The following is a 23,402-nucleotide window of genomic DNA, read 5'->3' as shown; positions in this document are numbered from 1 at the left end:
GAGCAGTTGGTGTTGGAGCAGCTGGAACTGGGCTAGTGAGAGCTCATGGGGTTGTTGACTGGGATTGGCCTTGGAGGGTTGGGTTTGGTGTGACTGGAGCTGGGGGTGCAGGAAACTGGGCAGGTGTTGGGGGTTGGAGCTGAAGTTGTGATTGTAACTGGGAATTCATGACACCTGGGGATGGATGGAACTCCCCCCCCCCCACCCCGGCCCTCATCTCTCCCACCCCTGCCCAGCCCAAGAGCAGAGCAGAGACCACACACCCAGCTCACACATCTTTATTGGACCCGATGTGAGATTTCCAAACCCAAATGGGCTGCCTCTGTCCTGCACCAGCCCAGCCATAGAGACCTTCCCCTTAGTTCCTGGGGAGACCAGCTCCCCACTGGAAGGGGTCAAAAGTTGGCAGATGTCGTGGGTGCCCGGGAGCCCCTAGCGTGGCAGGGGAGAGAGCCACACCTGTGTCCCAAGTCCTCCTCCCCTAACCCTCTGCACGCACGCTTAAGACGCTGTCCCTCCTGGAACAGGGCGGCCACGTCCAACAATGCATCCTCGATGTGCTGCCCTAGCCGGTGGGAGTCCTAGAAGGAGAAACGTGTCACGTCCAGGGGAAGCTGAGAGACGGGCTCCTGGGGGCTGAGAAACCAGAGGACTGGGGTGCCTGACTCCTGGGTCTGAGGGAGGAGGGGGCTGGGACTCGGACTCCTGGATTGTGGGGCAGCAAGGAGTTGGGAGTCTGGACTCCTAGGTTGTAGGAGAGGAGGGAGCTAGGAACCCAGACTCCTGGGTCCTGAGGGAGGAGGGGGCAGGGTGGGTTGGTGTTCAAGTTGGTCTCACCGTTTTTGTGCTTGATTTTTTGCTGGAAATGTGGAAGGTGATCGTGTCATCCCCCATGAAGATGTAAGAAACACCGTAACCATGGTCATCGGCCTGCAGAGGGACAGAGTGAGGGGAACAAAATAGCCCCCAGTCCCCTCCTCCCCCACCACGCAGGAGTGTAGACCCCCAGCCCTGGGGCCCCAGGGCCCAGGATCGAGAGAGCTGGGGTCAGGCCCAGTTCCACTCACAGGCCCGAATCCACCACCGGAGGAAACATAGTCCGGGTAATTGTGCACATCAAACAGGTGGATTTGCTGAACGGGTATCTGGCTGGTAGCCAGCTGCCACTGCTCCGAGTGGACCTGAGGGACAGGAGATGGTCACGTGTGCAACACACAAACAGACCTGCGCGTCAATGCCCCCTTGGCTCAACTCCACTCCACCCAACCCTGGCCCTTTCTGACATCCCCGGACTGCCTACTTCCCCTAAATCTGGCCCCTGTCTGCTGCCCTGTCCTTCCGCTCCCTGACCCCACCCTTCAGCTCTGCCTTTTTGACCACACCCCTATCTCCTTCTCCCTGAACCTGCCCTTCTCTCCTTGTCCCCCCAACCACGCCCATCTCCCCTGACCCCGCCCCTCTCTCTAACGACACTCCTCCCTTTTCCCCTCCTGACCACGCCCCTTTCCTCTTCCCCGACCATGCCCTCTCCCTGACCACGCCCCTCTCCCTTTCTCCCCCCCGCCCCACCCTGTCTCTCTCTTCTCCTAGACCATTCTTCTCTCCCGACCACGCCCATCTCCTCTCTGACCACACCCATCCCGTTTCTCCCCCGACCACGCCCTGTCCTCCGCCCCCTTTTCACAAGACCACGCCCCCTTTCTCCATGACCACATCCCTCTCCATGACCACGCCCCTCCCCCTTCTCTCTGCCCGTTTTCCCTCTCCGCCCTCTCCCTTTCTCTCTTGCCCCTATCTCCCTAACTCTCTCCTCTGCTGATACCCCCTTTTTCCAACATCACCCTCCTTGCCCCGACGTGCCTCCCTTCTCCCATGGTTCCCCACTTCCCTCTCTAACCCTTTCCCTGCACCCCAACCTGGTCCAGGAAGGGTGACTGCAGGTGGAGGAACTGGGACACGATGTAGAGCCCGAAGAGGTGGCGGTCGACCCCCTGTCCGCTCATCGCTGCCTTCAGCAGAGCTTGGTGCTTGTCCACCGCCACGCGGAACAAGGCGAGGCACTGCGGGTCCTGGGGTCCCCGGGGAGGTCAGAGGTCATGGAAAGACAGGAAGTGGGCTTACTGCTGGGGCCTGTCACACCCCTGGCCTCAACCCAGCTTGCAACATCCCTGCAAGGCAGAGATATCAACTCTATTTTACAGAAGGGAAACAGGCTCAGAGAGGGGAAGTCATTTGCCCAGGGTCACACAAGGCAGAATTAGGTGGGTTCCCAGGTCTGTCTGACTTCAGCGCCCAAACTCCTTCCATTGACCCACAATACCTCATAGGTAGCGGGGAGAGGGAACAGAGGTGCCTAGGGGGTTCTAGGCAGAGAGGTTATATAGGGAACATGAAGAATAGTGCAGATGGAAGTCACAAGGTCACAGAGAGGTTAAATCATCAAAGAGAACTACACGGTGGAACCAGGACTCCCTCTTGGCTGCTGCCCCCCCGTAGCCTGTGTGACCCCCATTAAATCACGTATCACACTATGCTGAACTATCTCTGTCTCCCCCCTCAGTGAGCTCCTTGAGGTCAGAGACCAGGTCTGGTTCCTTCTCTGTCTCCAGTGCCCATCATGGGGCCTGGCCCTCAGAAAGTGCTCTATAAATGTTCACAAGTGTATGAGTGGGAACGTGGAAATGACCGAAGCCTCAAACGAGGCCCACACCCACTGTCTTCTCTTTGTCCTCCATGGCTCTCACAAAGTTGCAGGCCTCCCTCGTGCAAGATCGCACCGTCTCTGTCCGGCCTTCCAGGAACAAGCGAGTCATGGTCGACTCATAAGTCAGGCAGAATTGACCCCTGTCCTGGGGGACAAGGAGGAGAGCAGCCTGTCAGCGGGGCTTGGGAAGTCTTCACAGACTTGACCCACCACTGTCTGGACCTCCAGCCTCCTCCCGCCCAGGAATCTGTGGTTGGGAGAGAGAAATCAAGATGGCGGACCCACAATGGCAATGGCCAAGAAAAGTCATTAAGAAGGGGCTGACGAGGCAGGTCTTGGGGGCTCAGGGGAACCGAGGTCCTGAGAGGGGGCTGGGATCGGGGAATCCAACTGACCCGAAAGTGGGCCAGCTGCAAGGCCATCTGGATGAAGCTGTCTGAAGACAGGTGGCAGCGTTTGATGAAGCTCTTGCCGAAGTGGGAGAAGGGGAAGACGTGGCAGTCAATGTTTCCAGACAAGGTCTTGGCTCCCCTCAGGGCTAGAGAGATGGATGGATGGATCTGCCAGACAAGGAGGGGCAGGAGTGGCTGGGGTTACAGATGAGAGTAGGGTGAGAGTTGGGAATGGGGCTGGAAGTGGAGATGGGCATGGAGTTAGGGTTGGGGTGAAATATGGAAATGAGGACAAGGAAGAGAACAGATCTGAAGGGCTGATTAAAGATGGAGATCAGGATGGCAGTGAAGGTTGGGATGGAATGGGGCTGGGGATTGGGATGGGGCAGGGAATGGGGTTGGGTATAAGGACTGAATTGGAGTCAGGATGGGTTTGGGGATGGGATGGGGTCAGAGTTGGGGTTCGGATGGGGTTAAGGGTGGAGATGGGACTGAATTTAGGTACGGTGGTGGTGTTGGGGATGAAGAAGAGTTTGGGGTGAGGATGGAATTGGGGTTTGAGTTGGGGTAGGATGGATTGAGGTTGGGGACCGGGATGGGGTTGAATTAAGGATGGGATTGGTGGTGGAGACAGGTTTAGAGTTGGGGTTGGGAATGGAGTAGGGAATGGGGTTGATTTTGAGGTTGATATTGGGAGTGGGGATGAGTTTAGAGTCAAAGTCAGGAATTTGGGGACTTGGAGGAGAGGCCCAGAAACCCGGTCTCACCTTGTCTGGAAGGTCCCAGTGCAGCCGCTGGGGCTGCGGCAGTGAGGGGTCAGGGTGCCCCTTGCAGTGGCCGTCTGCCGAGTAGCCCAAATGAAAGCATTCTGTGGCCAGAGTGAACTGTGTACAAATGAATGCTGTCAGAGTCCCTTCCTCCCTCTGGACTGAGGGCCATCTAACCAGGGACCTCTTTTCATAAGTCTCTTCTGGGAGTGGGGCCATCCTTGAGGAACAGAAACCTCTGGTATTCACAGGTGGGTTCTCGGGTTCAAGTTCATTGAGAGCAGGACTGATACTAATACTCAACTGGTGCTTACTGACCCTGGGCTTCTGACTGGTAGATGAAGAGCCACCATCGGCTTCCCAGCCCTCCCAAGGACCCCCCCATCCCTCGCCACAATCCTGGGACAGGAGAAATAAAGCTGAGCATGACATGAGCCTCTAGGCGTCGGCATCCATTCTGATTGAGTGGTGCCCGTGTCCTGCTGGTTGTTAAATATTTTAAATCTGCCCTTATAGAGCACCTACCACCCACCAGCCTTCCACTGAATTCTCACAACACCCTAGGAAGAAGGGATTAATATCCCCCATTTTGATGTTAGAAATATATTGGGAAAAGAACACATCACTTTATGCCTTAGAGTTTGCATTTCTTTTTATCTTGCTCTACGTGACATCCCTTTGTTCAAAGTCAATATGCAGAGATGATGTGTTGACGTGAAATGTCTGAAAGGTCTGAGGTTAAACTGAATTGGGAGTTTCACTTACTAATATAATCAAAGGGGAAAAATTCCCATTTTACAGATGAGAAACAGGCAAGGAAGAGTCAGAGCTTACCTGAGGCTGCTCCCAAGATCTGGAAAGGGCCTCCCTTCCCCTCATGCCTGCTCGATCACCACCCTGTGCCCCAACCAACCCCTTTGCAGAACCAGAGAAGAGTGGGAACCCGAGGCAGGGCAGACGCCACCCTCTATGGTTTAGGGACTAAATAAAATAAAGAAAATCGAGATGCTAAGGTTCTCAGGACTGGACAGGAGCTTAAAGTTAAAAGAACATCCAACCGTTTCACCTGATGAAGCGGAATCTGAAGCTCAGAGGAGGGGAGTAACTTGTCCAAGGCCACACAGCAAACCAGAGCTGGAAGATGGTTCTGATTCAGTGAGATGTGGTTGCAAGGCCTTACTCTCTGGTCTCAGAGCATTCTGGAATCATATTCTCACTCTGCAACTTCTGGCTCTGTGACTCTGGGCAAATCGCTTCCCTTCTCTGAGCCCCAAATGCCCATTTGTCAAAGGAAGGTCATAATTCCAGACCTCCTCCTTTGCTGGGTGACCTGGTCTGGTCTCTGCCTCTCTCTGAGCCTCCGTTTTTCCCCTGACTCTACGGCCCTGGAGAGGAAGGTCCTTGGAAATGGCGGTCCCCAGGACGGGGGTCGGCTGGCTGTCCTACCTCCCACATGTGTCCTGAGATGGGGCAGTCAGCCCACGAGTGTTCCACGCTGAGACCCAGCTTCCCATTGGAGAAGACGATGAGGGTGAAGGATTTGTCAAACCAGCTGCAGGGGGAGAGTTCAGAGTGGTCACCAAAGAGTGGGGGCCAGGAGGGAACTTGGGGGTGCTCTCTGTGGGACTTGTGGGCGTTCCAGGGTGGGGAGATTTTTCCAGGAATCAGGGCTGGTGTGAAGATCTCTAAGAAGATGGGGGTCTCCAGTGCGTGGTTCTGGATGGTCTCTGAGATGTGTCTAGGGTTTGGAAAGTTTGCAGATTTTGCGAGAATGTGCTGAGAAAGGTTCAGGGCTTACGGGATGCTGAGAGGTTAGGGGGACTCCTGGGGGCCTCAGAAATCAGAGTGATGCCTAGTGGGCATCTAGAAGGTTGTCTGAGGATCTCTAGGTTTGGGGGCCCCAAGTCTGGAGTCCTGGGTTTTGGGTGGCTGCATTAAGGTCTGAGGATTCGGAGGGCTACAGTCCTGAGTCTGAGGTCCCCTGGCTTGGGCTTCTGGCTGTGGGGGGCGGGTCTCTGGGTCCAGGGGTCCTAGATTTGGCATTTGGTAGTCCTCAGATCTGGGGTCCTTGGGTCTGGGATGCTGAGTCTGGAGTCCCGCGTCTAGGGTTTCTCTAGGTCTGAGGTTCCAGGTCAGGGGTTCGGTGGTCCTCAGATGTGGGGTTCTGGATCTGGGTTGAGATCTGGGGTCCCAGGTCTAGGGGTTATCTGGGTTAGAGGTCCCCAGGTCTCAAGGCATTGGGTCTGGGGCCCTCAGATTCTGGGGTCGCAGGTCAGGGTGGGGTCCACGACCCCGGCTGACTCACCGGTCATGGCCCCTGCCGGCCAGCAGGGCGTGGGCGTAGGCATCCAACGAGGCTGCGGGGTCCTCCCTGGTGAGCCCCGCGGGCTCCGAGTCGAGTGACACAAAGAAAGCAGCCCCTTCAACAGCCTCCAGGGCGTCCTTGGCCCGGGACTTCAAGCTCCTCCTCACCTGGGCCCACATGTCCCTGTCGGGAGACGTGCCTAAGCCCAGGCCAGCCCTCTACCCTGCCCAGCCTCCCTCCCCCCCAACCCCCCGTCCTCAACCTGCCCTTCCGCAAACTCGGGAGCTGGCCGGGCCTCTGGGCCCCCTGACCTCTGACCCTCACCTGGGAGCGGCTGTCAGGGCCGCCAGATGCTCCTCGTGGGGGCAGGCGGGCGAGGGGTCATCCAGGATTCGCTGGAACTGCTGCTCCAGGGCCCGCGGGGAAAGGAGGCCGCTCTGGGAGTGGGTCCCCACGCGGAAGAATCGGCCCCGGTGGAAGACGGCCACGTGTCGGCTGTCACGGAGGTGGCGGATGTGGTCTAGGGGCGGGTGGGCAAAAGGTGGCAGGCGGGAAGGTAAGATACATTATAAGAATAAGAATAACGACCATTTATTAGGCCTTCCATGTGGCTTACACCGTTCCAGGCACTCACTTAATCCTTATCCCCTTATTATCCCATTTTACAGATGAGGAAACTGAGGCTCAGAGAGGGTAATAACTTGCCCAAGGTCACACAGCCAGGGAGCGATGGAGCTGGGATTCGAACCCAGGCAGCCTGGCTCCAGGGAACGTGCTCTTCGTCACTGCACTCTTCCCCTCTGTCAGTGAGGAGCAGAGAGGGGTCTCACCTTTTTGCATCCCGGGAATACGCGTGGTGTTGAATATCTTCTCATATTGGGCGGAGCATAAGGGCCGCATGCCCATCAGCAAAGTCTGCAGGAGACCACGGGCTCGTGAGCTGTCCCCCAGGCCCCACGTGGCCCCACGGCCACAGGACCACGGCCTCCATCCCAGCCCACAGCCGCCCTCTCACCGGCAGGATCTCCTGACGGTTCAGGCGGTGGCGGTACAGGAGGAGGGCATGGACGGCGTTCCCGGCTCGAGCGGCCTGCACCGGCGTGGGCGTGACGTACAGGAAGTCCTGGGGCCAGCCGAGGGGACAGCGAAACGCCTGGGGTCAGATTTGCCCCTGATGGGGGCACTGACCCCAAACACAGGGCGGGATTGTGAATTCCAGACTGTGATTTGGTTCACTGACGCTAAACCCCACATTCTACCCAGACACCCCACCCTAGCCCCAGGGAGCTATGAGCCCCACCCCCTCGCCATCTCCTAGCGCCCTTCTCACCATCATATAATAGTTGCTGTTCACCATCAGCGAGTTCCGGGAGCGCAAGTACACAAATTCTTCCCACCAGTCACTGACCTGGGAGTGGGGCAAAGAGACAAACAGCTGGGGTGGCTGGGGCCAAAGGGGGGGGGAGGGGCGAGCACCCCAAGACTTTGCTATGTCAAACAGGGAAGGTGGAGCTCAATGAAGCAGGCCCTCACAATCAGAAACTAGCAATAACCTATAAGTCGGTCAATGGAGGATCAGTTAGCTAAACCGTGCAACACTCATGTTATGGAATACTATGCAGCTGTTAAAAAGAACAAGACCCATTTATATTACTGACACAGAATGAGCACCAAGACATGCTGCCCACTGAAAAAGGCCGGCACACAACAAGATGTGTGAAATGATCCCATCTGAGATTTAAAAAAATATATTACTACGACCCAAGCATCCATCAAGAGATGAATGGACAACCAAAATGTGGTCTAGCCATTCAATGGAATGTTACTATAAAAAGGAATGAAGTTCTGATCCAGACTACAACATGGATGGACCCTGAAAACATTATGCTAAGTGAAATGAGCCAGACACAAAAGGACAAATAGCGTATGATTCCACTTATATGGAAAATCGAGACTAGGCAAATTCCTAGAGACAGAAAGGAGAACAGAGGTTCCCGGAAGGGAGGATGGGGCTGTTTTGCCTAATGGGTACAGAGTTTCTGTTTGGGATTATGAAAAAGTTCTGGAAATAGATAGTAGTGATGGTTATGCCACATTGTGAAAGTACTTAATCCTGCTGAATTGTACACAAAAAATGGTTAAAATGGTAAATTTTATGTTATATATATTTTATTACAAGAAAACATTATATATATTATGTGATATATATGTGTATGTGTGTGTGTGTATCTCCCTGGATACAAATATATGTGTATAAACACTCAGAAAAGACTCTGACCCAAGTGTTTCTCATAGGTGATGGTGGCAGGGACAAGAATTAAAGGGAGGTGGTCAGAGGGAACTGGAATGTTTTCTAGACGTTTTCCTTTCTTCTATGTCATAGAATCTCATGGAGACATATACATGTTTGCTTCCATCTTAAAGTCAACAGGATCTTACACTTCCTTACACTTACGCCAGGCGGGATGCAGCTGTCATTCCCTGGGAATGTGCAAGACCTTCTGGAAAATTCCAGAGGCTTCCAGCAAATGCTGGAAAAGTTCTATACCTTGATCTAGGCAGCAGTTATATGGTTATACACATACATAAAAACTTCATCAAGCTGTACACTTAAGATTTGTGCATTCTACTACATGTATAACATTGTAACATTATCTGTATAACATATAACATTTTTTAAAAAGAAAAAAACACAAGCATCTAAGCTTGCTGAAGGATGTCTATGGCTCAGAAGAAAATCCTGGAGATAATTGTGGAGCGAGATTTTAACTTTCAGGAACCAAATGGTTGGGGCGGGGAAAGGTGGTGACGAGTCAGACCTGGATAGAAAATCTCCAAAGCAAAGTCTAAATTAGGCCAGCTTTACTAAAAGCCGCTTTAGTGCCCTGCACCAATGGCCTTAATTATATTATAGCATCTTTCAGGGAATGCTACATTGCAAGGTTCTTGACAACACAGAGGATGAAGCTGTGTGGCCAGTGGGAAGATATGGACAAGTCTAAATCAAAATGCAACGGAGAAGAACTGGATTCTGAACGCAAAAGTCTTAGGGATGCATTTACAGTTTCCTTTTTTAAGTTCGCCCAGGAGTGATATTTGATATAAATGCATGTCTAAATAAGTGTAAATGAGCTCTTTCAAATATACAGTTGATTCTCGTTTCTCGCAGTAATGTTCTCTAAAGTCCCGCGAACACTGAATTAGCGAATACTGAACCACTGCTCCGGGGTAACCGCAGAGTTAGCGTCCGGAGAGCCTCTGGTCACAACGTTTCCATCAACCAATCAATACATAAACTGGTTTTATGTATGTTTCTCTTTAAACGCACCTTATTTAGGGGGCTGGCCCAGTGGCTTAGCGGTTAAGTGCTCGAGCTCTGCTACCTACCGCCCGGGTTCGGATCCCGGGCGCGCACTGACACACTGCTTCTCCGGCCATGCTGAGGCCTCGTCCCACATACAGCAACTAGAAGGATGTGCAACTATGACATAGAACTACCTACTGGGGCTTTGGGGAAAAAAAGGAGGAGGATTGGCAATAGATGTTAGCTCAGAGCCGGTCTTCCTCAGCAAAAAGAGGATTGGCATGGATGTTAGCTCAGGGCTGATCTTCCTCTCTCACACACACACACACACACACACAACACCTTATTTAATGTATATCCTTCATTCATTCACACTGGAGTCACCACCAACAACTCGCGCCTAAATGAAGCTCATCTAACACGTATTTTCTCCGCAAGGTACATCACAGCCTTCCTGCGCTTAGGGACGCCAGCCAGCACTTCAGAGGTGCGCTGGGGGGCATTTTAAACAGGGAAATCCACCACCAAAAAGCATAAAAATGCAAACAACGTGAAACTAAATAGATCACAGAAAGGACACTTGTTTACGGTGTGAGAGCTGAAACAGAGAGGCAGAGGGTTGCCTGGCAACGCGCACGGCAACTCAACTTTTTCTCCACTCTGCGCATGTCCACAAAAGACCACGCAAGCGCCATGAGTACTGATTTGGGGGTTACAAATAAATTTGAGCAACTAGGCGAATTTGCAACTATGAAATCCATGAATAACAAGGCTCAACCTATAAAAAAAAAAAAGACTAAGTGGTAAGAAAGCACTGTGTTTAGTTGGTCTCTTTTTTTTTCTTTGTTGTACATAAGATAATGCAGTGTGTTACAATTGGCAGTCAGTGCCTTTGAGATACAATGAAATATATCAATGAAATATACACATATTGTGTGTGTGTGTGTGTGTGTATTTTTCTTATTTTTAAGAGCAGAATCTGGTCCAAGAGCATGAAGGAAAAAAATTTAAAAACTAAGGCTTGGCTTCCATCCTACCTCTCCCTCCAGACATGACCCTCTTCCCTTCCCACTCTATATTCTCACCTCAGATATTCTCATCCAAGTCCAATGTTTCAATTTCCTTCCACAGCTGAGGGCCCTCGTCTCACCTCAGATATTCTCATCCAAGTCCAATGTTTCAATTTCCTTCCACAGCTGAGGGCCCTCATTTGCTGTCACTGCCCGGGCCTCTCCCCTGAGCTCTTCCCCAGGTCTCTGGCTGCCCCAGGGTGTCTCCCCTGGAGCCCCCAGGCCGGTCCCACCTGCCTCCATGGAGCTCAGTGTCTTCACCCCAAAGCTGCTCCCCTTCTCCCCCCGTCACCAGGTGAGACCCATGGGTGCTGTCCTCACCATCTCCGTCCCCATCCCCTCACAGCCTGACAGTTCCCAACCTGCCCTCCTGCCCCTGACTCTCTGCCTTGTCCCCTCCTCTCTCTCCCACATCCCCCTCATCCTTTCCCCTTGACCCCTACTCCAGCCTCCCAGCCTCCAGTGTCTCCCCTCCAGTCTTTCCCCACACCAGAGCTGGCCCTGCCCCTCCCCTGCTCAGAATCCTCCCATGGCTCCCTAGCACTCCCAAGAAAAAATCCAGGGTCCTCAGAGGGAGTCCAGGCCTCTCCCCACCTCTCTACTCTTCAATCCCTTCCTCGAAGCCCTCCTTGCTGCCAGCCCAGGCCCTACGACTTTCCTACTTCCCCACCTTTGCCCAGGCTGTTCCTTCCCACCAACCTGACAGGTTCAAATTCTCTCCAACCCTCAAGACTCAGCCCTGATACCTTCTCCTCCTGGAACCCTGATCCTCTCATCCAGCTGCAGCCTCTCTGACCAGCCCCCAGACACTCACACCACCCCATCTGTCTCCTTATCGCTATCGCCCCTTCATCATAGGCTGCCTGGTGGCTATTTATGGCTTCCTACAGAATGGGAGGCCTGTAAGACCCGATTTGAGTGAATCACTGACTGGCTCTATGCCTTAGTTTCCCAACTCAGAGTGCAATCAAGAGCCTAGCTCCTGAACTCAGAATAGAAGCCCATTTGGAGCAGGCGTCCTTGCGCAGAGAGGTGGGAAACAGGAACTATTCTGAGGGCGGGGCTTAGAGTTGGCCGGCCAGGGGAGGGACTGAAGTGTTGGGACTGTGGTTCAAATACCGGAGTTGGGGGCGGAGCTCTGGCTGTGGGCGGGTCCTAAAGGCGGAGCTTAGATTATTGTAGGAGAGTGGGGCTCAGACTATTAGAGCCTGCAGGACAGGGCTCAGAATGTGGGAACATAGTCACAGGGTTATCCCAGCATCTGGGGAGGGGTTTAAACTAATATTGGAGCGTGGGAGCCTGGCTCAGCAAGGCTCAGAATGCTGAGCGTGGGGGCGGGGCCCGGAATAGTGAGCGCGGGGGCGGGGCCCGGAATAGTGAGCAGGGGGGCGGGGCCCGGAATAGTGAGCCTGGGGGCGGGACCCGGAATAGTGAGCGGGGGGCGGGGCCCGGAATAGTGAGCGCGGGGGCGGGGCACAGAATAGTGAGCCTGCAGTTGGGGCCCGGAATAGTGAGCCTGTGGGCGGGGCCTGGAGTAGTGGGCGGGGCCGGAATAGTGAGCGCGGGGACCGGGCCCGGAATAGTGAGCCTGTGGGCGGGGCCTGGAGTAGTGGGCGGGGCCGGAATAGTGAGCGCGGGGGCGGGGCTCGGGATGTTCTCACGTCTCGGGCGAGGCTCCAATCACCGTAGGGCCTGGGGGCTGTGGGCGTGTCCTGGGGGCGGGGTGTAGACGCGCGGAGCGAGGAGGGCGGGCTCAGAACCTTTGCGTCCAGGGTGGGGGACTCACGTAATTGGACGCCCACCAGGACTTGAGGCGCAGGTACCACTGCAGCAGCGACGCCTGCAACTTCAGGAATTCCTGCGCGAGGCCCGCCGTCCAGTCGAAGTCTTCGTCGGAGAGGACGGGCCGGACGGACTCCAGGTACTGAGGGGCAAGGCGGAGAAGAGGGTGGGTCACGCCCCCCGCCCGCCCCGGGCCGCCTCCCGCCCCCTCCCGGGGTACCTGGCCCACCTTGCGCACAGTGTCCTGCACAGCGGGCACCGGCTGGCGCGGCAGGGAGCGCTGGTAACTGAAGAGCATCGGGTGGCGGCCGGAGAAGATGCGGACCAGGGCCTGGGGGGAAGCGAGAATTAGTGGGTCATCAAACCCCTCACAGGGGGCGGGGACCAGGGTGGGGTGGGCGGTGCGTAGCAACCCACAGAGAGAATGGGATGGAGATCCAAAGAGACGGACAGAGACCCAGAGAGAAGGGGAAAGAGACTCAGAGAGAGAAAGGGACAGAGACTCAGAGAACGAGGGGGACAGAGACCCAGAGAGAGGGGGACAAAGAAGTGGGTCCCAGGAGGACCTGAGCAGGGCTCTGCCCCTCACGTACCAGCCAGGTCTTGGTGGGTGAGGACATGGCTCCGTGGGGTTCGAGGAGCCAGCCGTGGTAGGATAGAAGCAGCCTCAAGGCGATGTGAAGTGTGAAGATCAGGGCTCCCCACAGACAAGAAGCAAACAGCGCGGCCGCCAGGACCCCCCGGAGCCTGTGGTGCTGCCCACCCCTGTGGGAGAGAAAGAGAGAATGGGCCTGGGTGTCCTGGCCTCAGGCCCGCCTCTCCTCCAGCCCCACCCAGCTCTGCCCTTCCTAATATTCTCTGACCCTGGTCTTTTGGCTGTTGGAGGCATATCTTGTAGAATTAGAGTCAGTCAGAGAAATCCACTTTCCTCACTTGTAAAGTAGGCGTGGTCCTCTCTCAGCACCCTCCTCCCCCTAGGACTGTGGGGACGCCTCTAAAACCACTTCTCCTGGAAATTGAAATTGGTTAGGTGCTTAATAAGTGGGAGCTTGTATTTCTATTGAAGGGACACTCTTCCCTCCCAGATATCAAATTATATTCTAAGGCAGTGGTTCTCAAAGTGTGGCCCTTGGACCAGCCAGCATCAGCACCACCTGGCAGCTTGTTGGAAATGCAGATTCCTGGGCCCCACCCAGCCCTACTAAGATGGAATCTCTTGGGGTGCGGCCCAGCAATCAGTGTTTTAACAAGCCTTCCAGGTGTTTCACTACAAACTCAAGTCTAGGAGACGCTGGTCTAAAGCCACAGTGAATCTACACGTTTGCAAAGTTGCAATCAGACAGACATGTGGGCAAATCCTACCTGGAGGACTTGGGGCAAGTCACATCCCCTCTGTAGACTGAGTAAATCTGGCGTCCCGGAAATTTCTACCTCCGATCCTGGATCTGCTCTTTGGGGCTGTCTGCACAAAATCTGAACCTTCTCCCCAGGAGGACTAATCTAAGGGTTAGAACCTGCCACTTCACCCACATCTGGCTTCCAAACCTTTCCCAAAGATGACAGCAACAATTATAATAATTCAACCGCTCCCATTTAATAACCTTCTGGCGCTGGACTGAATATGGCACAGGCATGATTTTGTTTCATTCTTCCAACCACTCTAAGAAGCAATTATTATTACCCCCATTTTACAGATGAAGACCATGACACCGAGAATGGTAAATTCTCTTGCCTGAGACTACACAACTGGAGACTAGCCAAGCTCATACTTTTGTTAGTATATATAACCATATATGGACATTTTCTAGTTTGTCACTATCCCTCTTAGCAAGAAGCAGCCAGGATGGAAAATGTGCAGAGAGAAGAGAGAAAATCACCTCCTTTTTATTAATGCTGTATCTTTATTAATCTGTCCCAAAGTGAGTCTCAGAGGTTACTTTTCTTTGGCAGGCACACCACACTGATAGAGAAACTTATTGGGTGCAGGGAAAGGGATTAGGGAGGTTATTGGGCTGAAATGGGGGACCTCACCAGTCTGGCAGCAACTCTTTGATCTTCTCCATCAGTCCCAGGGAAGGATCCAGCTGGAGGAACCAGGCGAGCTGGATTGCACTGAAGAGGAAGAGCCAGCTGAGGGGGCTGGCAGGGAACACACCAGTGAGAAAGTCGTTCTGTGAGGAAGAAAGGGCAAACATTCAGTCAGTTATCCTGTCCTCTAAGCACCGTTGTCAGATATTGATCAGGCACCCAGCGTGTGCTGGGCCCTGAGCTGGGTGCTCAAGACCCAGAGGGGAACAGACAGATTGAGGTCCTGCCCTCAGGGAGGTCAGTCCAGAATGAAGTGAGGGCTAATGATGATAGGATAGGTCATTGGAGTCCTGTGGTGGCAGGTTGCTCAGCCCGAGGGAATCAGGGAGTGCTCCCTGGAGGAAGTGACTCTCAAGCAGGAGAGTCTGTCAAAAAGGCAAAATGATCCCCCATATCCAGCAGGGTCTGGAGTACAGTAGGCCTTCTAGAATTACTTGGCCAGGCTATAATTACCAAGACAAAAAATAACAAGTGTTGGAGAGGATGTGGAGAAGAGGGAACCCTCATACGCTGCTGGTGGGAATGCAAACTGGTGCAGCCACTAAGGAAAACAGTATGGAGAGTCCTCAAAAAGTTAAAAACAGAAATACTATATGATCCAGCTGTTCCACTGCTGGGCATTTATCAAAAGAACATAAAATCAACAATTCAAAGAGATTTATGCACCCCTATGTTCATTGCAGCATTATTCACAATAGCCAAGACGTGGAAGCAACCCAAGTGCCCATCAATGGATGAGTGGATAAAGAAGATGTGGTATATATACACAATGGAATACTACTCAGCCATAAAAAAGACAAAATCGTCCCATTTGCAACAACACGGATGGACCTTGAGGGTATTATGTTAAGCGAAATAAGCCAGACAGAGAAAGACAAACACTGCATGATTTCACTCCTATGTGGAAGATAAACTAACACATGGACAGAGAGAACAAATTAGTGGTTACCAGAGGGGATGGGGCACTTATACATGGTGATGGATAAAAATTAGACTATTGGTGGTGAGTACAATGCAGTCTATACAGAAACTGATAATAATGTACACCTGAAATCACACAATGTTATAAACCATTATGACCTCAATAAAATAATTGGAAAGAAAAAAAAAAAAGATTTACCTGGCCATGGAATGAATGAGGAAGGGATGGAAGTTTCCAGATTCCCAGGGAAGCAACAGAGGTAACTAACATGTAATAAACACTACTATATGCCAGGTGCCCTTTACAAGGATTATCTCTTTAAATCCTCCCAACAACCTTGTGAAATAGATACTAAGATGGTCTCGTTTTACAGAAGAAAACACTTTGGTTCAGGGTCGCACAGAGAGCATGGTTAAGACAGGGTAAGAGCTGCTGTTGGTTGGGCATCCCTATCGGGGCTCAGGAAACCGCTTTCTCTCTTCCTCCCACATTTAGTGAACAGGGAGGCCTGAGGGATCTCGGTTTAGCACTCGGGCCCTGGAGGCCCACCCTCTGGGCTCCCATCTCCGCTCTGTCACTAACTAGCTCAGTGACCGCGAGCAAGTGACTTGACTTCTGTGGGTCTCAGTGTCCGCATCTGTACAATGGGAACAATCCCAGTACTTGGCTCATACGGCTGTCACGAGGGCTGGATGAAAACGTGTCATCCACACAAATGCTGATGGCCATCCTACAGCAGTGACGAGTCAGCAAGACTCCTGCTCTCATGGAGGGTAAAGGCTTCAGGGTCATGGGTCAGGTGGCAGTAGGTGCTATGGAGAAAAATAAATCAGGGAAGAGGGCTGGGGAGGGGGGTGGAGTGCACAGCTCAGAGCCAGCACACAGTAGGCGCTCAATACATGTTATTACAGTGATCCTTTCTATTGCTACCCTACTTCTCGTTGGGGGTTTATTTACTTGACAATCTTTCTTCAGCTTGGCAGGAAAAGGTTACTGGCCAATGTGGTTATTTTTGTTGTTTAATTTTTCTTCCTCTTTTTTTTTTCTTTTTTTTGGTGAGGAAGATTGGCCTTGAGTTAACATCTGTTCCCAATCTTCCTCTTTTTGCTTGAGGAAGATTGTCGCTGAGCTAACGTCTGTGCCCATCTTCCTCTATTTTGTATGTGGGTCGCTGCTGCAGCATGGTGATGAGTGGTGTTGTAGGTCTACACCCGGGCACCAAACCCATGCACCCTGGGCCACCCCTAATTTTTCAAGCGTTAAGCAGAGCGCACGATCTTCACCACCATGCCACCAGGCCCCTAATTTTTCTTTTTAAAGGAAGTTGTCAGTTCTTATATCTGGTGCTCTGGACTGCAATAGAACAGGGGCTTCATAATAACAGGAAATGTCTCCATAGCACCTCCCAAGTCCAGGTGCGTCACGTCATTAATTATTTCATTCCCCTGTGACTCAGGACAGTAGTAATTATTATTATCTCCATCCCGGGTGAAGAAACTGAGGAGATAAGAAGTTTGAAGAACTCGTCCAAGGCCACATAGCCAGGCAGTGGGGTAGCCGGGATTTGAACCCCGGTTCCCAGGCTCCAGGGTCCATTATCTACTGCTCAAACCATCCAGCTGCCTTGTGACTCTAATGCAACAGGATGCAATGCAGGGTACCACACATCTTAACAGCTGTTTGACCTTGAGAAACTGAAAGCACTTCTCTGGGCCTCTGTTTCTTCATCTATAAAACGGGATTAACAATAGGGCTACCTTAGCCAGCCCTTCTGAGGACTGGATGAGCAACAGATTTAAAGGGCTTGGTTAGTATAGAGCCTGGGACACACTGCTACCTAATGTGATCTTAGAAATCAGGAGGCGGAAGCTCCGAGAAGTTACTGCCACGTCAGAGGTCACACAGCATGTATGTGGCACCTGAGAGAAGAATGGCCATGCTGGAGGGGTCACTTCTGTGAGCCAGGCCTTCTGCTAAGACAACGAATGCTTACAACAATCCCTCGAGGCAGTGACCATCAAGCTTCCCATTTGATAAGTGAAGAAACTGAGGCTTGGCAATGAGTCTGTGGAATTGCTGCTCTGGCGTTGCTGAGGGCTATGGCTTTGGGGGGCTCCTGGGGTCCCAGAGTGGAAGAGGAAGGACGTGAGAGCTCCAAGTGACCATCAGGGAGAAAGGCGACTATGTGATGGAAAGGAAAAGTGACCATTATTACAATTAGCAATTAATACCAATGTGAGGGTCTGGTGAGGGCCATTGGCCTTCGGGGGACATTTGACTCTGAAAAATGATTTAGGTCTTGACTTGAACGCAAGGGTGACAGTCAAAATATTCGACAATGCAACAGTGGTCAAAATGCACCTATACTGGGGGCCGGCCCCGTGGCTTAGCGGTTAAGTGCGCGCACTCCGCTGCTGGCAGCCCGGGTTCGGATCCCGGGCACACACCAATTCACCACTTCTCCGGCCATGCTGAGGCCGCGTCCCACATACAGCAACTAGAACGATGTGCAGCTATGACATACAACTGTCTACTGGGGCTTTGGGGGGAAAAATAAATAAATAAAATCTTTAAAAAAAAATGCACCTATAGGCATAGAAATCAGAACAGTGGTTGGCTTGAGTGGGGGGGCGCTACCTGACAAGGGGCTCCAAGGAACATTCTAAAATGGTGGCAATGCTGTCTTGATGGGGAGTTGGTTACACAGGTATTGTCGAAATTCAAGGACCGTACACTTAAAATATCTGTGCATTTTTCTGTATGTAATTATATCTTGAATATATACATTTATGCTCATGTATATGTGTGTTTATATATCTAACCACAGGTTAATGTTAATGCTTTAGTTGATGGATTGGGCTGAGGCCTGCGAGTCCCAGGGGCAGGGCTGAAGGGGGTCATTGGGGGTTTGGGGTAGTGGCTCTTTACTCACTGGAACAGATATGTCTCTTTTTTTTTTTTTGCTGAGGAAGATTTGCCCTGAGCTAACATCTGTGCCAGTCTTCCTCTATTTTGTATGTGGGTCGCTGCCACAGCATGGCTAATGAGTGGTGCGTAGGTCCACCTCAGAACCAAACCAGGGCCACCGAAGCAGAGCACGCTGAACTTAACCACTAGGCCACCAGGGCTGGCCCAGATACGTCTCTATTTGAATAACCAATGTGGCTGTAGAGGTACGATCCAGCCTCCTCAAATGTCTCAGCTCCAGGAAATCCTTCTGAACTGCCCCTTTATTTAATTACAACACCCCACACTCCCTCTTCCCTGCCCGATTTACTGATCTCCATAGCATGTGTCACCCACCATCTAACATGCTCTACATTTTCCTTATCTTCTTTAGTACCTTCCCCAACTAGATTGAGAGCTCCTTGAGGACAGGATTCTGTCTGTCTGGCTCCCCGCTGAGTCCCCAGTGCCCTAAACAGTGCCAGGCCCCTTAACAAATGCTCCATAGATATTTGGTGAATGAATGGAGAACGATTTTATCAAAAGCTAACACTTACTCAGCACTTACCACGGGCCAGGTGCTTTGCTCAGTGTTTACAGGTAAGAAATCATTTAATCCTCGAGGGAGGTGCTATCCTCACCTCTGTGTTACATGTGGGGAAACTGAGGCTCAGAGAGGAGCCCTCACCCGAGGCTACACAGCCTGCAAGCAGCAGAGCCAGGATCGAATTCAGGCTTGGTCGACCCCACAGGTGTTCAAGATCTCTGTCCAAAGACAGAGGATGTGACCAGCAGGGAGGGTCTGTATGTTCACAGTGCCGGAGTTCTAGAACCGGGTACCCTGGGGCAGACAGGGGTTCTGGTTAGACGTTGGGCGTGGGCTTCAAGAGCAAGGGCAAGGGCAGGAGTTTGTCTTTTCCAGAGCTGGGGCAGAAGCAGTGATGGAGAAGTGGAGGAAACAGACATATGGAGGTTCACATCTCCCAACCCAGGGAGGGTACACTGCATACTGGGGAGGGAGCCTGGGGGTTCAGGAGCAGGAGCAAGGAGGGGGTTCTCAGATCCAGTGGGCAAAAGCTAGGCGAAAGGAGGGAGCTTCAGGATTGGGGTGTGGGCTGCCCAAGATCTTCCTCAGGTCATGGGGCTCATTCTGGAATGGGGAGCACCTAGTTTAGAGCCTGGATATGAAAGGGAAAGATGAGTGGGGAAAGGGAGGTGGGGTCCTGGAAGTGGGTGCAAGAGGCGAATAGGGGTTCTCAGAAGTGAGCCACAGAGAACCCAGAAATGTCTTTCAGAGGGCCTGGAAGTGGACATCAAAATTCCCAGAAGAGGGTGATAGGATCCCAGAAGTGGGACCACCAGGAGGCCGGAAGTGGGCTTCCGGCATCCCGGAAGCAGGTAACTGGATTCCCGGAAGGAAACCAAGCCGCAGCCCTCCTCACCCAGAAACGGGAGAGATGCCTTTTCCAAGAGCGCAGTCCGGAGAGGTAGATCTCCTGCAAGACCGGGGCGCTGAGCTCCGCTTCCCCCCCGGCCGAAGTCAGCGAGGGTCGCAAGCCCACGGCCTGATGTGCTTCAGCCATGTCACGCTAGAGCCCTGGGAGGAGTACAGAGGGTCATTCTCCAAGTCCCCAGCCCCCTCCTCCTGCACACCCAGGAGTCCGGGCCCCCAGCCCCCTCCTGCCGCAGACTCGGGAATATAGGACGCCGGCTCATCCTTCCCTAACCACCTGAGGGGTCTTGAGGGTCCTGGCCGGAGACTCCGGTGTTGGGGGGACGTCAGGTGGGGACCTCTGTGAACGCATAGAGAGGCGGGAGGGCTAACTCGCGTAACCCCTTTTGCGGCTCCTCTGAGAACGTGGTGCGGGGGCAGTGTTCCCCGCCCCCCCCCCATATAGGACTTGCAAGGTTCGGGGGTGGGGGCAGGAAACTGGTCCAGAGGGAGTTGCGAGATCTCCAGAAAAACAGTCCCAGACCCATTTGAAGCGAACACCTGCCGGACGTTGGCATTGTCCACCCCATTTCCGCTTCCCATTCCAAGGCAGGGGGCGAGGGGGTGATGTCTATAAATTCATCCGCTCCGGGGTGGCCCAGCGTCCCCTCCCCCCGCTACGGGCTGGAGGGGACGGAGGAGGGGGGAGCACCCTACTGCGCATGCCTCGCCGCCAGGGATGCTGAGGCTGTGAGCCTGGGCGAGCGTCGAGAACAAGTGATGGAGAGGCCCGCACGCCCCACCCGAGACCTCCAGCCCCCGCCGGAGCTCCTCCGGTCCGGTACTTACCTCGCTGAGTCAGGGGTCCGCCGATCCGATGCTGGGGACCAAGCCAAGTACACCCCACCCCCGACCCCCGATTGAGAGCGCAGGACCCAAGTCTCCCACTCGCATATGTCCAATCCCAGTGCGACGAGTCCGCGACTTGGTCGACGGGCCTCCGGAGCTCCGGCCCGCCCCCGATTATCCAACACCCAGGAACCCCGATTTCGGTCTCGCGCGTGCCTGGCCGGGTATTCAAGCCCCTGGTTTTATCCCCGCCCCCTTCCAGTCTCGGCCTCCTGTCCCCGCCCCCTTCCCATCCCCGCGCTCTCTCCCCGCCCCCTCGGGTCCCAGCGTCCAATCCCCTCCCTCCGTTCGATGCCCCGTCCTCAGTCTCCTTCTACCCGGCCTGATTCTCCAGCGTTTGGCGTCCCCGGTTGTACGCAGCAGCGCTCTGAATAGCAGGTTCTCCGGCTCCCCAGTCCGCTCTTTGTCCCCGTTACTCTCCTTGCTCTTCCAGGAACGAGGCTCAGCTCGGAGCTCACAGCCCACCTCTGAGTGCACGTCAAGTCACGCGCCTGAGGTATCGAGCCGGAGCGGATGTCAGCCCTGCCACTCCGGGGAGGGGTCCGGCTGCCTTGGGGTCAGGTCGGCCCACCAAAACCACCCACGAAGGTGCAGCTGCATGAGTTGAGTTGGCGCGGAAGAGGCGCTGCAGCGGATTGGATTCAAGTTAGAAGTCAGAGGGACTCCCGTGAGGGAAAAGGTGCATGGAGAAAGGGGAAGAATATATTAGGGACCGGGCTCAGATTGGGAGGCTGGAATGGGCACAGACAAGCAGAGACTGAAACACGGAACTCTCGTTTTATTTGGCTCTGGAGGTTAATATTCTTTATCCATGCTGGGTCCGTGTGCCGCTGGGTCCAGCCCAGTCACAGCCTCGGGGGGGAAGAGACGGTCTCTGAGCCCAGGAGGTAGAGTTAGGGGAAAAGAAACTTCTATACAGATGGGTAAACTGAGGCCAAGAGAGGCGCAGAGACGTGCCCACCATCACGCAGCGAGCTGGGCACTGCGTGGGCTTCGTTGCCGCGGGCTGGGGTCCTGGAGACACCCCGGGACTGTGGCCCCGCGCCGCCGGCGGCGCCGGTAGCTGCGGGGGTCCTGGGGCTGGCGGCCAGCCTTCCCCGAGGGCTCCTTGGTGGAGGCGGAGCGGAGCCAGTATATGATCTCCGGCAGGCGGTGGGCCTGGCACGTGCCCAGGGAGCAGAGGCGCCCGCGGTGCTGGGGGACCTGGTACCCGGGCCGCCTGGGGAGGGAGCCTGGGAGAACAGCGGGTTCAAACAATCCGCTGGAGAAACCGGGCTCGGTGGAGGCGGGGCGCGCTGACACCCTCCCATCCACCGAAGAGGGCGCACGCCCCTCGCCGTCTCCTTTCCGCCCCGTCCCCGCTGCCACCGGCCTTTCTCACCTGCCCGCGGAGTCCGGGTCCCCCAGGACGGAGGCGGCGAGGAGCCACAGCAGGAGCACGTGAGCGGTCATCGTGGGGAGGGCGGGGGTCGGGGAGACTGGAGGGTGAAGCAGCCCCTCCGGGATGCGGCCCCGCCCCCTCCCCGCGTCCGGATAATCCCCTCTGAGCGCCCACTCTAGCGCGGGGACTCGGCGCCAGTCCCCACTTCCCAGGCGGGGTAAACTGAGGCCAAGAGTCTACAAGGCCACACCACGCCCGGGCAGGATTAGAACCCGCGCCCACGGAGCCCTCATGGGTGTGCCGTCCTGCGGCCGTGCTGTCTATGCCCCTGGGAGGCCTTGGGAGACGCGACCCTTTAAGGCGGAAGGGAGAGGGGCGGGGCAGCTGCCACCTGCAAGTGGTGACCCAGCATTGGCTTCCAGGAAAGGGGTGGGGGCAGGGAAGTGCTAGGCTCCAGTGTAGACGCGTGACCTCTACTTCACCCTCACCCGACGTGACCCAGAGTCTCAGGGGCCAGGCGACTTCCAGAGAGGGGGGCTGGGCAATGTGGGCCATGTGCAGACAGAGCCACCTGGGGATGAGGACAAAGGGAGTCTGGGCCCTAGCATAGCTGGGGTGGACGCCATCCCAGAAGAGGAAGGGGTGTAGACAGGGGTGAGGGGCCAGCAGGCCCAGTGCTCCAGCTGGACTGGAGCCGGTGTCACCAAGGCCATGGAAAGACATGGATATTGTCATGGGTGATCCAGGTTGTGGGGGCGTTCCTGGGGGCCTAGGGGGCTCTGTGGACAAGGCCAAGGGAAAGGAAGGGCAGGTGTAGATGGCCCCTGGGGAGCTGGGGAGGTGAGCGGGCGGTGAACTTCCCCCATTGACCCTGACCCCCAAGTTCCAAGCCACACCCCCCCACGAGGCATTCTACCCCTGCAACACACACACCCCACGCCTCAGTTTCCCCAGCTGCAGAGGGCAGGGCGATAGTCACTGCCAGTCAGCCGGCGCCTGGCCTTGGAGGGTCCAGGACAGGAAAAAACAGCCAGGAAGAGGAACAATGTGTGTGCTGAGGGGTGGCAGCCTTCTGGGAAACGTAAGGGCCCAGCTGTGCTGGGAACCCCCACCCCAACCCTCCCCCAGCCCAGCAGGGCAGCCGGGAGCCCTGCCCAGTGGGGCCAAGAGGGGACAGGGGACATGAGAGGGGAAGGGGACACAGAGTCTGAGAGGGATGGGGGAAGAGACCCTGGGAGAGAGCTCAGGGGCGAGCTGGGAGGAGACCCTGAGAGAAGAGGGCTGCCGGGAGCAGAGACCCCCAGAGTCGGGGAAAGGGAGCAGGACCTGGGGACACCAGTGGGGACAGAGACCAGCAGCTACCAGCAGCTCAAGCCACCATCTCAGCGCCTGCGGACAGA

The 23,402-nt window shown here is 54.5% G+C and overlaps 2 protein-coding genes across 5 annotated transcripts; both read right to left on the bottom strand.

Annotated features, from left to right (window-relative positions):
• Positions 1 to 237: 237 nt before the first annotated feature.
• CPT1C (carnitine palmitoyltransferase 1C) lies at positions 238 to 20,784 on the bottom strand. 4 transcript variants are annotated; one of them, XM_058529899.1, is made up of 20 exons: positions 20,562 to 20,783; positions 20,011 to 20,073; positions 19,723 to 19,877; positions 14,356 to 14,495; positions 12,918 to 13,089; positions 12,554 to 12,655; positions 12,329 to 12,466; positions 7,499 to 7,576; positions 7,184 to 7,291; positions 6,999 to 7,083; positions 6,493 to 6,688; positions 6,169 to 6,351; positions 5,310 to 5,415; positions 3,864 to 3,980; positions 3,100 to 3,264; positions 2,715 to 2,849; positions 1,917 to 2,069; positions 1,068 to 1,181; positions 838 to 930; positions 238 to 581 (listed from the first exon to the last, which is right to left on the bottom strand). In XM_058529899.1, the coding sequence occupies exons 3-20, from the start codon at positions 19,861 to 19,863 to the stop codon at positions 396 to 398; spliced, it is 2,412 nt and encodes an 803-aa protein (XP_058385882.1). In that variant the 5' UTR covers positions 19,864 to 19,877; positions 20,011 to 20,073; positions 20,562 to 20,783; the 3' UTR covers positions 238 to 395. The 4 variants fall into 4 exon arrangements, with proteins under 4 accessions (XP_058385882.1, XP_058385880.1, XP_058385881.1 ...); XM_058529897.1 differs by lacking the exon at positions 20,011 to 20,073; XM_058529898.1 differs by lacking the exon at positions 20,562 to 20,783 and having other exon boundaries at positions 20,011 to 20,549.
• Positions 20,785 to 21,584: 800 nt separating this feature from the next.
• Positions 21,585 to 23,087, bottom strand: ADM5 (adrenomedullin 5 (putative)). Its single transcript, XM_058530728.1, has 2 exons — positions 22,003 to 23,087; positions 21,585 to 21,840 (listed from the first exon to the last, which is right to left on the bottom strand). Exons 1-2 carry the CDS (start codon positions 22,071 to 22,073, stop codon positions 21,585 to 21,587), a joined length of 327 nt encoding a protein of 108 aa, XP_058386711.1. The 5' UTR covers positions 22,074 to 23,087.
• Between the last annotated feature and the right edge of the window lie 315 nt (positions 23,088 to 23,402).

This window comes from Diceros bicornis, chromosome 34 (genome assembly GCF_020826845.1).
Source record: "Diceros bicornis minor isolate mBicDic1 chromosome 34, mDicBic1.mat.cur, whole genome shotgun sequence".
Taxonomy (NCBI): Eukaryota; Metazoa; Chordata; class Mammalia; order Perissodactyla; family Rhinocerotidae; genus Diceros; species Diceros bicornis.
Note: the sequence above shows the minus strand (reverse complement) of the source record. Positions and strands in the feature narration are given on the sequence as shown.

Excerpts from the sequence above, each read along its gene's own strand:
- ADM5 (XM_058530728.1), bottom strand. The coding sequence starts at position 22,073 with ATGACCGCTCACGTGCTCCTGCTGTGGCTCCTCGCCGCCTCCGTCCTG. Across the intron at positions 21,841-22,002 it reads GACCCGGACTCCGCGGGCAG|GCGGCCCGGGTACCAGGTCC; the intron begins GTGAGAAAGGCC and ends CTCCCTCCCCAG.
- CPT1C (XM_058529899.1), bottom strand. The coding sequence starts at position 19,863 with ATGGCTGAAGCACATCAGGCCGTGGGCTTGCGACCCTCGCTGACTTCG. Across the intron at positions 12,467-12,553 it reads TGCAGGACACTGTGCGCAAG|TACCTGGAGTCCGTCCGGCC; the intron begins GTGGGCCAGGTA and ends CTTGCCCCTCAG. Across the intron at positions 1,182-1,916 it reads AGTCACCCTTCCTGGACCAG|GTCCACTCGGAGCAGTGGCA; the intron begins GTTGGGGTGCAG and ends CCTGTCCCTCAG.